This window comes from Channa argus, chromosome 2 (assembly GCF_033026475.1).
Source record: "Channa argus isolate prfri chromosome 2, Channa argus male v1.0, whole genome shotgun sequence".
NCBI lineage: Eukaryota > Metazoa > Chordata > Actinopteri > Anabantiformes > Channidae > Channa > Channa argus.
In genome coordinates, this window is record NC_090198.1 from 1,126,881 (window position 1) to 1,140,570 (window position 13,690).

General features: G+C 39.0%; 2 protein-coding genes across 6 annotated transcripts; one reads left to right on the top strand and one right to left on the bottom strand.

Moving 5' to 3' along the window:
• Nucleotides 1–436: 436 nt before the first annotated feature.
• On the bottom strand, nt 437–11,698 carry zfand6 (zinc finger, AN1-type domain 6). 4 transcript variants are annotated; one of them, XM_067493759.1, is made up of 7 exons: nt 11,548–11,679; nt 10,103–10,196; nt 7,795–7,953; nt 6,915–7,014; nt 6,605–6,687; nt 4,337–4,441; nt 437–1,579 (listed from the first exon to the last, which is right to left on the bottom strand). In XM_067493759.1, exons 1-7 carry the CDS (start codon nt 11,563–11,565, stop codon nt 1,431–1,433), a joined length of 708 nt encoding a protein of 235 aa, XP_067349860.1. In that variant the 5' UTR covers nt 11,566–11,679; the 3' UTR covers nt 437–1,430. The 4 variants fall into 4 exon arrangements, with proteins under 4 accessions (XP_067349860.1, XP_067349878.1, XP_067349851.1 ...); XM_067493777.1 differs by lacking the exon at nt 10,103–10,196 and adding an exon at nt 10,260–10,307 and having other exon boundaries at nt 11,548–11,650; XM_067493750.1 differs by lacking the exon at nt 10,103–10,196 and having other exon boundaries at nt 11,548–11,698.
• A 64-nt stretch (nt 11,699–11,762) lies between these two features.
• On the top strand, nt 11,763–13,477 carry mthfs (5,10-methenyltetrahydrofolate synthetase (5-formyltetrahydrofolate cyclo-ligase)). Of its 2 annotated transcripts, none has more exons than XM_067493791.1 (3): nt 11,763–11,903; nt 12,464–12,728; nt 13,150–13,477. In XM_067493791.1, exons 1-3 carry the CDS (start codon nt 11,793–11,795, stop codon nt 13,386–13,388), a joined length of 615 nt encoding a protein of 204 aa, XP_067349892.1. In that variant the 5' UTR covers nt 11,763–11,792; the 3' UTR covers nt 13,389–13,477. The 2 variants fall into 2 exon arrangements, with proteins under 2 accessions (XP_067349892.1, XP_067349902.1); XM_067493801.1 differs by lacking the exon at nt 11,763–11,903 and adding an exon at nt 11,942–12,067.
• The last annotated feature ends 213 nt before the right edge of the window (nt 13,478–13,690 follow it).

The following is a 13,690-nucleotide window of genomic DNA, read 5'->3' on the forward strand; positions in this document are numbered from 1 at the left end:
GTGATACATATTTGTACTAAACCAAAGGTTTTTTTGTGTTTGAATTAAAACAAAAGACCAATCAACACACACACAACTTTAGATTTTCATACTGTAGGTGTCCAAAAATCATCTATCTTAATTTATCATAATAAGGTTTAAGGCAAACTGGGTCTCAACATTGCATTTGTCAACATTGATTGGTTTTATGAAAGCGCTTCAACTTTATCATACAAACAAGAATAAAGATTTGAAGGCAGCACAAATGTGTTTCGCAATATGTAAGGTCAGCCGACAGTTGAGGTTCCAGAGGGAGGTTAGATGATCTGCTGAGCATATAACAGAAATACAAGGACTGGGATTCACATCCACAATCCTCTCTGTGGTTCGATTCAGGCAACAAAAGACTTTTGTTAACGTAGTAGGATTATTTTCATCCAATGTAACTAAACATGTATCTGTGGAATATTATTTTATTTCAGTATTAAAACCCGACCATTATCTTTCCCCAAACTTTCAAACATACAATTAACAAGGAGCACTGATGCTGTTCTGGAGGTTTATGTAGGAAAAACTCATTTGCATTTGTTTAATCTAGCAAGTCATTGCAGAAAATTTCAAACTAATCAAGTACAAATATTGTTAACATCACTAGGTTTGAAAGATTAATTTCTTAAATATATAAACATTCCTAAAAACCACGCTGAAAGACTCAAGACAAAATGGCTCAGTCTCCACCAAAGTGGCCCGGGAAAAATTTGTGATCACTATATAACAATACTAGAATTTTAAAATGCCCTTTATGTCATAGTGACTCAAAATAAGGTCCCCAATAATAGCATATTTAACTGGAGTCTCCATATCAATCCTTGTACATTTAATCTTAGCTTCTAGTCCACAAATATCCATAATTATTAAACACAGTGAACAGACAAACACCTGTGATAAATAAACCAAAAAAACTTTCAGCCCTCCATTCGTGTACCCATAACTATATTCTTATAAAGAGCAAAGTGATCACTCATCACACACACACACACACACACACACACACACAGCTCTGTCGAAGCTCACTTACAACTGTTTTCTTACAAATTTTATGAGATCAGGATACATACAGAGATGAGAGATGTTGATATTACATGCATTTTTTAGATTATGCATAAATAGCATAGCCCTTAGAAAAACCCTCAACATTTATTTTTTTACTTTTGCATTTCTGATTTCTGATAATTTCTGATTAATTTAGTTAAAAACTACTGAAGAATTCACATACGCAAACATTAACAACTTGAAAAATATCATAAAAGAATAAAAGTACAATTTTAAAAAGGTGTCTATGTTTATGAGAGGCATGCTGTTTTAAGTAGAGTAATAGTGTGGGTTCTTCAGAAGATGACAAAACAATGACACTGGGAACTGAAGCGGTTAATCTTCTGCTGTGATTGCTTTTAGATCCTCTGGATCTTCTCTCCAACGATAACAGGGTTTTCTTTTTGGATCTTTTCTGCAGCATCAGCTTTGTAGTCAAAGGTGCAGTTGTGAACATCTGAGTACCGGTGTGTGCTGCAGAAAACTCCTCCACATCTGCAATAAAAGCCTGCAACACAAAGTCTTAATATTAAGGACAGTAAAAACACTGAATGTGTACAAAGTTTGCAACGACACTACCAGTCGGAGACCTCCCTCAGAGGACCCCGCCTCTTATTACTCTGTAAGTAGCACATGACAAACAGGTCTAATGAAAAAATGAAACCAGCATCTTCTAATTCTGGGAGCAAAAAAAATTGGAGAAAAAAGAAGAACAGGGGAAGAAAATGCAAGATAGTGGTAAGTGGAGCAGTAGAGATAATAACAATTAAATATAATAAAGCAAACAGCGTTAGCTTTGTGTCCAGCTTTGCTGGAGTCACCAGAAGTTAACTGGTTCGCTCAGCTAGCAGGCTGCAAATAATCAGTTAACATGGACAATACTTTTTCTGTAGTAAAATTTGGAAAAGTGTACTATAAATCAATGATGTACAACTGTGTGTAGTGTGGTAAGTATATTATTGTAATTTCTATATCTTAAAGATAGTGGTTTTATGTTGCATAAAGGTTTGCTAGGGCCCCAACAGACTCTAGGATCGCTGCTGCTTGCCTCTAAGTATGCATTGTTGAAATAACACTCACTCACCGAGCTATTAAAGCGAGTAAGCTATAGATACACACCCAGAGCTCAGCAGTGGATGGCAGTTAGAGAGCTGCAGGAGCACTGCAGCACAGACTGTGTAAAGCAGTGTAAATAAGCCCTCACCACCTGGAAACTATCCATTTTCAAGATGACCCTCCTGTTCAATCGGTGTGCAGTACTGAACAAGTAAATGAACAATGAACTGTGGTGAGCACACAGTGGACAGCAGCTAACAGCAGCCAGTGCCCAGTGCTCAGGTGCACAGTGTCTTAGGCTAGGCACTGTTGCTTGGCAACCCCACTCTGCCCAGATGTTATTCACCTAATAATAAAAGTTAGCCACATTGCAGCTCCCACATCAGTGTTTAAGTGTGTAAATGGGTGAATGAAAAGCAGTATAAAGCTTGTTGGGTAGCAAAAAGGTAGAAAGGCACTATAGAAATGCAGAGCATTCAGAGTGTATGTAGTGATGAGTGGAAGTTTGAACATTTGAAATGATCGGGTCCAAACGAGTGCTTGTATTCTTTGGTGAAACGTGGTGGAGAGTTTGTCTTAGTTAAAGCTGCATTTCAATCAGTTGTGTTGGTGATAGTGAATTAAGGAAATGATGCAGTGCGACTTAAGTAACCAGGGTATAGTCAGCTTTCTCAGGAAGGCAGTTTTCTTAACTGTCATGTGAAGGGAAAGCTGGTTTCGAAAATCAGAGTAGGGGATTAGTGAAACCTGATTTCCCCAGGTAGATTTCTGTCAGAGATTTTTTTTAAATTCACACAGTTTGTGCTGTGGATCAGCTGTGGATCTCTCTCCCCTCTTTGTTCCTCTGTCCCAGTGTTGTCATGCTGCAGCAGCTAAAAAAAGAAAGAAGTCAAGAAGCAGCATTTCTTGTCACTATAAAGTTATAACCTGTGAGCTGTGCTTTCAAAATAAATCAGAGGTGGATGAGAAATCACGTTACTCTTTTGCTGCCTGCATACGTGCATTTCCAGTAACCAGGTTTCTTACAGTAAGTGCATGTAAACTCTGTTGCTCGATTGCCTGAGAAAGCGGATTCCTCTTAGCAACCTGGTTACTTAAGTGAATGTGAAGTCAGTCAACAATACAGTCCAGACTTGAATATCATAGAATATGAAACAGTATATCTTCACCAGGACAGAGAAAGACATAAAAGTCAGCCTAAGTCTAAAGAAGAAGAAACCGTATTATAATAAACTAGCAGATTACTTAAGAAAACATCAACACAGCATTTCCGAAAGAATTCATGTGCAAAGTGAAGGGGAGGTCTACTTTAGGAACTACTCTGTCTCAACCAATGATCAACTTCTCACTCTCTTCTCGACAGACAGGATCAGAAGAAGAAACAGATTTTATAGCAGGGGGTGGTGGTTGATTGGTGATGAATGCTGGCAGTAATACATCTCCTGTGACAATTGCAGGGACCACATTTCAAACAGTCCCTCTGCATATTTATTGCAAATGTAAAATTCAGAAATTTTGCGCAAAAAAGGCAAAAGTCTTTTTTTTTTTTTTGGTCCTTTCGGCTTATCCCGTAAGTTTAGGGTCACCATGTTGATTTGGCACAGTCCTTCCTGACACAACCCTCCCCAATTTTTACCGGGCATCTTGGGATGAGAAAGGGCTGTTGGAGGTTCAGTGTCTTACCCAGAGTTACCAGCTGATCTACAGACACCCCCAGACCTTGAAATAGGTCTATAAGGATTATAAAACAGCTAACCCAATGATGGCCTCAAACTTCTAATAAACACAAATGATGCAAATGATCACTGGAGACCAAAATATGTAATTTTCTATATGTGGTTTAACTTTTCTAATCATGTATTTTGTAATTAAAGATGAAGCTCAGTAGTTTAGTGTATATTTACACTAACACAACACTGTCCAAGACATGCAGGTTTGGTGAATTGACAGATATAAATGTGGTTTTCTGATTGCCGAGGTGTCCTGGGTGTCACTTTATCTCCTAATGATCCTGGGCAGAGTAAGTGGTTGATAAGCTATGTGTGAAAGGGAACTTTGGTTATGTGTGGAACAACACTAAAGAGCAAGATACACATCTCCATCACGTAGATGCCTACACCAAGTGGTAAAACAGGGCACTGAAACCCCCCTTCTTTAATGATTCCAGTGGAAGTGTTTGATCCAGTTCTTTCTGCAGACTGTCTCATACCTGTAAGACCAACTTTTTTGCGGCACATGAAACAGCGGTTTTTCTTGGCTTTAGGTTTCTCCTCCGTCTCTGCAGGTGTGTCCACTGATACTTCAGACCTTGATGCTGAAGAACAAACACATCAGTCACATAATTACACTCACACAACAACCAGCCAGCAATGAAGTGACACTACATCTACACTGAATATGTGTCGACTCAAGGTGTGTCAGGTCCATTCTGTATTATCCTCCTTTTAGATTAAAGCAAAGATAAACTGGTAGTTCTGAATGTAAATATGGTAAAGGAAAAGCACATTTGGAGGGTTACTGCTTACTGTAAAGACATTTCGTGTATCATTTCATATCCTTTTTATCTGAAATTACCAAGCCTCTTTGTCACTGAACAAAAAAAACAAAGCATAGTTTATTACCCAAAGTAGATGGCTGCACTCTGGCTTGCTCCTTATGGCTCATCAGTTACCTCTCTAAGGCTTCTTCACCAGCATTACCGTCCTGGTGGAGGAAACTAAGCTACCTGCCAAACACTGACCCCCCCTGCTCATTGACTAAGGCTTTGCTCTGTCTGACATGCATGAACCTAAAAGACTAGATTAATAACACAGACACACAGAGAAACAGGTCATAAAGCCACAAGATGTCACTGTCCTCTAGTGTTCAGTGTTCAGTGTCCAGGTTCTGGTTCCTGGACACTGACTATTCAGCATCAGAGCGATGAGTTTGCTTCCCTCAAACATCATCAGACGCTGTCTTTAACAAGTTGATAATATTTCCTACTGGACAGAATGTGGTGAAGACCTTTTCTCTTTTACATTTGTCATGTTTAAATTATGTCTTGCATGTTAAGGCAAAGATTCTTTCAATAATTCTTTAAATAATGCAGCTTTTAAGCATTATAGTCCCATTAGCTGTAGTATGTTTCATTAGTTGTGGTTACAAGGACAATATTTCTTTAATAAGATTGAAATCATTCAGACTACACATTTTAACTTAACTGTTTACACAGACACTAATCTGACAGGATGTGTGTTTATGTGCACAATTATGTATTAATCACAATAGAACTTTAATGATATGCAAAATGTGGTTCTGCCCACTGCTAAGTATTTAGTATGCTGGAAATGTAATAAAAGAAGACCAAGGTGGAATCTCTTTAAATTTGTAACCATTAAGTCTCATCAAGGAAGAAAAAAAGAATTAAAGGAAAAGAAACTTGCCATGTCACCTATGTTACCCCCCAGCATGTGGAAACATGCCCAGGAAGATTATATTATTCCAACAAGGGACAAACCACAGCTCTCACTCAGGTTTAAAATTCATTCTGATTATGCCAGTGTGTTCTGATTTGCATAGTTACATGAGGTTTTATTCAGATTTTGCTCTTAATCTTATTAGTGTAATATTTAAGTCCATGTTAACACAACTCTTGTTTTAATGATCCTCAAGTTGGGTAACTGGTGGATAAACAAAGAAAAATGTCACAAATAGGACATGGCTGATCCAATTCAAATCCAATCATACAATTTGTGTCAGCCCCAGCACTTCATCAGCGTTTATTGGTTGAGCAATGAACTTTATGCCCGAGTGAGAGCCATAGGAGTATTATAATACCATACCATTTCCTTTGACTATTTCTAAAAATCTGAAATATCAATGCGAGCAGGCTAATCCCTTTGCTCCATTTGATTTAGCAGCTGCATAATGTGAAAAGTTTAGTTCAGCTTAGTTATTAATTAGCTGACTTGCACAATACCTCAAAGTAGAAACATAAAAGGACAAAGGTATGTTTGCATGGAACCATGCAACCTGCACACAAACTACTGGTCTTGTTATGAGGTTGATGGGGAGAAAAGTGTTTACCACTATCTTGTATGTTTTCATTTTACATCAGCTGACGGAGCAGTAAGATCCATCCAAACATTAAAGCTCCTTTAACACATGCCCTGGAATTCTGACAGTCTCCTGGCTTTCTCTGGAGGGGCTGTATGTGAGAATGCCCTAATGAAACGCTCCCGACATTATCGTGTCCGTATTATGTGTGTGTTGTAAGTCGCTTTGGATAAAAGCGTCTGTTAAATGATTAAATGTAAATGTAAATGTAAGGACACTTCTTACTTGAGTGATCTCCTGCTGTGTATTACATGTGTGAAACATAACTTCGGACCAGGTCCAAGGCTGATACATGACATTGTCCGAAATTCATAAGTGAAACAGGCTTAAAACTTTGATGATTGGTGTTCGGTTTGTTGAGAATATAAAAAAATCATACTGTGTAAAGAGTCCACTGTCACATTGGTCGTTGCTCCTGAGGTCCTCTCTTCTTTTGTGGTTGCTGAGGCTGTTGTTAGTCCACTAACAAAACAGAGCATGAATGAAATAATTAGGAAGAATAAAAACGTATTGAATGTTAATACACTATCAAGAAATGGATTGTTTGTTGCTCAGTTGTGGATATTTCATTTGAATACATAGTCTGTTCCACACTAACTTTGGGTTTTACCTCTTAACGTATTTCTCTGACAAGAGAGACCAGTAGAGAAAGTCACTGACAGCCAATAATATTATATCTGAAGCAGTACCTGCAGGGTCCAGACTCTGCGTCTGCTGGGGATGTGACTGTAGTACTGTTAGAGCACTGTGCTAGGAAACACTCTCCAATGCTGCTTTCACTAGATGAACCTGAATGAAAAAACATATTTCACATGGTTTTTTTGGTTTTTATGTTTGATATAATAATGTGTGATGGAGTCACAATTTAAATTCAATAAATAAAAAGATAATTTTGTTATAAATTTGATTAATTTAGAAAATTACCAATCTCCATACAGTCACTATTAACTTACTCAATCATCCTGAAGACCTCAGTTGTTGTCCAAGAACAAAACACATTACCAAGACAAACCACTCACACATGTTTTTGCCAAAACACATGATGGGGACATTTTTGATCAACACTGTTCCAAAGGCTCTGAATCACCATAATTTCACCAGCACTACTTCAGAGTGCTGTGCAAAGCTATAGCAAATCAGAGCTTCGGGTATTTAATTTAATTAATTAAAGTTAGTTATTTTAAAACTTACCAAAGGTAAGATAAATCCATTAATGGAATAGTATTTCTGTCCCTCCGAATGCAATTTCCATCACCTTGCTCACTAGAATTTTTATTTTTCACTACTTTTTACCATTTCATAGACAAAACAAATCATTGAATAGCCTCCTTTCTCTCACCTGCTGTTTCATGACTTTACCTAAAAAAAAAATCTTCAATTTAAAAGAAAAGTGATGTCACTGGCTGCTGTGGTTCACATGTACATCACTGCAGAAAGCTGAGGAGTTAAACCACCGGTTATTATATAAGTGCAGTTTCAAAGTCAAAATGAAGAGATTTACTCTGTTTACATACAATATATCATGAGTGACTGTTGGCACACAGACAGGCTGTGTTTTGTAACTCCTACCTGGTGGGCCAACACATCCATTGCTGTTTTGTCTCTGGAGAAAGTCTTTGTAGCACACTGAACACATGCCATTGTTCCTGGGGCTGCCATAGAAACCACAGCCTGTGGAACAGAGCAGAGGATCCTGCCTCTGGTTGGTCTCCTGGGCCATGTTCCCTTCTGTGGGAAGACAGAAGTTCAAGGGTACAGGTCAGCACTATTGAAAGACGTGATGCTACTGGAGAAGTTTGATCAGCAAACCTGGATTCACACGGTGAGATGATGGTTTCAGATTCAATGCAGTGCACTGATGAATAGTGGTAAACACCAGGTAAAACAGCAGTTTTCTCCCACAGTCCAATAACCTGCATGTTGTTGGACTCAGGGAGAATAGTTTCTCTGTGTCTACTCATCAGCTCTGTGATAGGCTGGCAAATCTGTCCAGGGAGGACCCCATCTCTCACTCAATGACATCTGGGACTGTGGTTTAGATATTTGATGGAAGAAATTTATTGGAGTGACTAATATACTCAAAAGTCTACAGGAAATGGGGTTTGTACAAATATGGCCAGCATAGGCTGTTTTCATGCTAATACAGTGGTGAGCATGTAGAATTTGGCTTGGTGCTACTCAATCTCCTACATGTACAGTATAACACTCTGTGTGGTGTGATTATGTATGAAAACACTCACACACTTTGTGCAGTTTTCTGCAGGAGAATCCAGTGCAGCCTGTCTGATGGAAACAACTTTAGTTTCCTACTGACAGTGCAGTAGCAGTACTGTAACAATATTCATTTGTTAATATAAAGTTGTAGATGGTCAAAGTGGAGCAAGGTTTTAACTACTTATTTGGGAATTCAGTGCAGTATTTGCGTATATGGGGTCAGGCCTCATGAGCCTCACATTAATCTGAGGAGCTGTAGGGATGAAGAAACATTGTGCAACTTATGCACAGCTTCTTCTTTTCCTTTCAGCTGTTCCCTTTCAGGAGTCGCCACAGCGAATCGTGCCTCCATCTAACTCTGTCCTCTGCATCCTCTTCTCTCACACCAACTAACTTCATGTCCTCCCTCACTACATCCATAAATCTCCTCTTTGCTCTTCCTCTAGACCTCCTGCCTGGCAGCTCCAACCTCAGCATCCTTCATCCGATATATTCACAGTTTCTCCTCTGAACATGTCCAAACCACCTCAATCTGGCCTCTCTGACTTTATCTCCAACACATCTAACATGAGCTGTCCCTCTGATGTCCTCATTCCTGATCCTGTCCATTCTCGTCTCTCCCAAAGAGAACCTCAACATCTTAAGCTCTGCTACCTCCAGCTCTGCCTCCTGTCTTTTCTTCAGTGCCACTGTCTCTAAGCAGAAGGTCTCACCACTGTCTTGAACACCTTTCCTTTCATTCTCACACACTGTGTAAACATTTTCTGAACAATTCTCTAATCTGTACTTTCTTGCATTGTTTTCAATTAACTGCTGTTAAACTGATGTATCGGACAATCACTCGTTTGTTATATTATATTACACAACACACTGTATAGACAAAGCAGTTGTCTAATAATGACACAATTAATTAAAACTAATAATGGTGAAATGTCCTGAACTAGATTTACACTTTCTAATTGAGGGGCGAAATTACCTCACAAGAAGTATTACTGCCATCTGCCTGGAGCTGCTTTAGAATCCAATTAATTAATTCTGCAGAGGTTTGCTTGTGACTTGTCCTGATGCAGTAGAATGGGTTAATTGGACCTGGCAGATCTGATTATCAGTTTCCTTTTTCGGTTTAGATAATAATGAGCTTACTTCTACAAGGGATGTGTGAATGTGTATGGAACAAAACCCAGCAGCATGTAAAGGTGCAGCTGAAACATCAGCATTTATTAACTGATTATATGTTGAACTAACAATCAGCATCTTCAACGTAACTAAAACTCTCTAAATAATGTGATGGAGTGAGAAGTATAGTAGTACAGCATAGTATGTGAACTACAGTGGAGCAAAATAAAAGTAACATAAAATTGAAATAATCCAGTAAAGTAGCCTACAAGTTCAAAAGTGTATATAATGTACAGTAATTGAGTAAATGTACTTAGTTACTTAGTATCTCTGGTTAACTCACTGTTAAACTGCTAAACTAAACACAGCTAAACTCGTGTTGGACGTTTTTAACGTAAACTGTTGAGCTACCACTAATTTATGAGGCCAAATATTGACATGGTAGATGATTTTGAAGGAGACAGAAAATGAGTGTCCGACCCTGGAAACTTTTCCAGCAGAGAAGACACATGTTGAGCTCTACAGTTAAATCTCCTGCAACACAAACCTCTCATTTCCTGCTTCCCTGTTCCCTTTTGTTCCAATACCAGCATCGGTGTGCTAACATATCCCCACACACGCTCCACACAGAAACAACACACCTATCAGTCGGAAGAGATAAAAAAAAATAGTTTTAATTGGAGTGACAGTTGGAATTGACCGACCTCAATAATTGTCCCAAATCCGCTCTCTGCACTTCTTTTTCTTCGTTTCTATAAAGACAACATCCGACATCATAAGCGTCAATCCACAGTATAACAGCCCACAGCGAGCCACCATTGGCTGGTTGTTACCTAAACCACCTCACATGCCGGAGTTCATTGGCTGAAAGGCACGTCAATCATTTTTAAGGGCGGGGGGTTGTTTTCAGTAAACAGCTGGCTGGGGGAAGGGAGCAAGTCCTGACAACTGAAAATAAGTCACATTGATAAAGAAAAACGGCTTTTATAAGTAAATGTTGATCAAGATACACTTGTATGGGTTTTATGGGAAAAATGGAAATAAAGAAATAAATACAAATACAAATAAAAGTAACCAGGCCGTGTAATTTAAACCTGGCCAATGTCCCTTTTCAGAAATGACACAAAGCCTGCCCAGAAATCTAAAGCTAAAGAGTTTACTGGCTATAAACTTGTTTACTGATCAATACATCAATTTGGTGTTGCATTTTATTCATTATGTCAGTAATCAGCTAGTTCTCTATAGCAGTTGGTTTGCCACAGAAGAGTTGGCCTGTAACAGACAAACTTTAGGTTATTCAAAATCAGTTTGCCTTTACCCCTGCAGTCCTCTCAGAGTATTAGTTATAGTTATAGTCTTGACTTTATTCTGTAAAGTGCCTTGAGATGACTTTGTTGTGAATTGACGCTCTACCTCCTGCACCACAGTTGCCCAATGAGATCTGTATTTAAAACTACAGGTATGTGAGGTGAGTGACCTATTTAAAAAGACATAGTGTGGATTTTCTCTATCTCCACATTAAACAAATAACCAAGCTGTTAGTTCCTTGTAGGCTAAATGTGGTATACTTCATTTACAACAGACACCAAAGGAGAAAGGAGTATGGTTAAGCAGTTATACCAAGGAAATCATTTGAACACAGTCATCAACTGAAATAGAAACAGCTCTGTAGGAGGCTTAAAACATGTTTAACAAGAAATGTATTTTACAAGTTTTCAAAAGATTGTCTTGACATTCGACAGTGTTATACATGTCCCCACCGATAAGTCCAAATGTAAAATCTGACCTCTCAAAGATTAAGGTAAAGCTTAAACATCGAATTGACACATTACATCCTCGTAACTTTGTATAATGTAATACACCAGTTAATACCACCTGATGGCTTTGAAGCAGACCTTCGACAGACCTGACAGAACCACATGTGTGATGGAGTATGCTGTATATTCTTATTAATAAAAAATATGAAAAAAAAATAACTTGTGTTGACCTGACCTGATGTGGGAGACACATAACGTTTGAGCCCGATCCCCCGGTTCACACTCCCGTTCAGCAGGTGGCGCTGTGTAGCTTCTTCGCTGGTTTCTGATCCGCCAACTAATAAAAAAGAAACAGAGCGTTTTCTGTGTTTGGGTTTTTGTCCCATGTGTCAAAGTGCAGACTCCAGTCTAACAGCTGGAGCTGTCATGGCTCCACCTCATGCTCATTACTCGTCTTAATTCACCGTCAGTAAAGGCGGGATGGCTGCTGTACGAGCAGCGAAACAAGCCCTGAGGAAAGAAATCAAGCGACGGGTCGCAGCGCTGAGCGCCGAGGAGAAACGACGACAATCTGTAGTCGTGTCAGAGAAGGTGAGTGAACCCTGACGGCGGCTGGAGGCGTCAGTGAAACAGTAACCAGCCACCAAACGTTGCTTTTCCTGCTGTCACTTCTTCAGCTGTGGGAGGCACAGGTGGTGTAGGCACCTTGCTGTTGGATATTCAGACACTGGGAAAAGTTAATCCTTGACTTTGAGGTAGCAAACTAATCCTCGTCAGAGTTGATGTTCATTACAGACAGAAACGTTTCTAATGCTGCTCAAGTGCTTTCTGTACCTCAAGATTTGTATTTAAAGCGGAGTTATTTAAAAAAAAGACGACTTGAGTGTATCCAGTCTTAATCTTAAGTTAGGGAGCGTCTCTAAAGTGCGTACAGCGAGGCCAATAGGACTAATAAATGATTCGCCCATTTCTTGTGTTGATATTTCAAATGAGTCCACTCATTACACAATCTACTATTGGTTACAGGTGTTACAGATTTTTTTCTTATAGCTTCATGTTGAACTAAGTCATTTATTTTTATATTTGCTTTGACTTGTGCTGCTGTACTCCTGTCACAAATTCAAACTTTTGCTTTCCCTGTTTTATGCCAGCTTTTTAGACATCCCAAGTATGTGTCCTGTAAGCGGATTGCAGTGTTTCTCACCATGGATGATGAAGTGCGCACTGAGCAAATCATCAAAGACATATTTAAACGGGGAAAAGATTGCTTCATCCCCAGATATAAGAGCAGCAGGATCCATATGGACATGTTGCAGCTCAGCAGTCTGCAGGACATGGAGACACTGCCTCTGACATCTTGGAACATTCGGCAGCCTGCTGAAGATGACAACACCAGAGAGGAAGCACTAGATGGAGGCAAGCAAGTACAACAGTTCAACAAATTTCTAGTTCAGTTTATATTACAGCTCTGGGGTCACGATTTTCAGCTCTTTTTGGTAAAGCTGGAGGAAAGGGTATTGACAATTGACAAGGTTATGAACTGTTTTCTTAAAATTCAGAAAAAGGACATAAGGCACATTATTAGTGTATAGTGCTTATATATTAGCAACAAAAAAGCTAATATATAATTTTAAAAATGAATTCATGGGTTGATATGAAGGGAATATATATAGTTCTAGTAAATTGCTGAAATATGCACTTTCTCTATATAGATAGATATAGATAAGATAATAAGCCCATCTTGGATGGAATTAGCACATTGCTTTTAAATTTACAGGCACGGTTAGCATTTGCAAGACCTTAACCAGTGTCTACCCTATCTCCTCTCCATATCCAGGAGGTCTGGACCTTATCCTGGTGCCTGGGCTGGGTTTTGACGGCTTAGGGAAGCGGCTAGGACGAGGGAAGGGCTTCTACGACACCTACTTGGACCGCTGCATGAAACACCCAAAAGGAAAGCCCTACACCATTGCTTTAGCCTTCAAAGAGCAGCTGTGTCAGGAGATCCCTGTGAGTGACAATGATGTGCTCATTGATGAAGTCCTGTATGAGGATGATGACAGTGGCGGTCCATGAACTCACAACCTGCTCCATGTCTTTGCTGTTTACAGGTTAATGGTTGAACCTGTCATTTTTCATTACAGTAAATACCTATACACACCTTTCCCCGCATTTTGATTGATTTGTTATATGGATGTCTTAAAGCATATGCAGTAAAAAGGTTTGTAAAATGGTACAGCAACTAATTCAAACTGTTATCTTAAAAATAATAAATGAGAAATCAAGGTGTTAATTTTTTGTTTGCAACCAGCAAACCAGTCATTGCAATGCAGTTTGTGAAGTGATCACTATATCAAAACAGATGGGTTTTTCAGCTT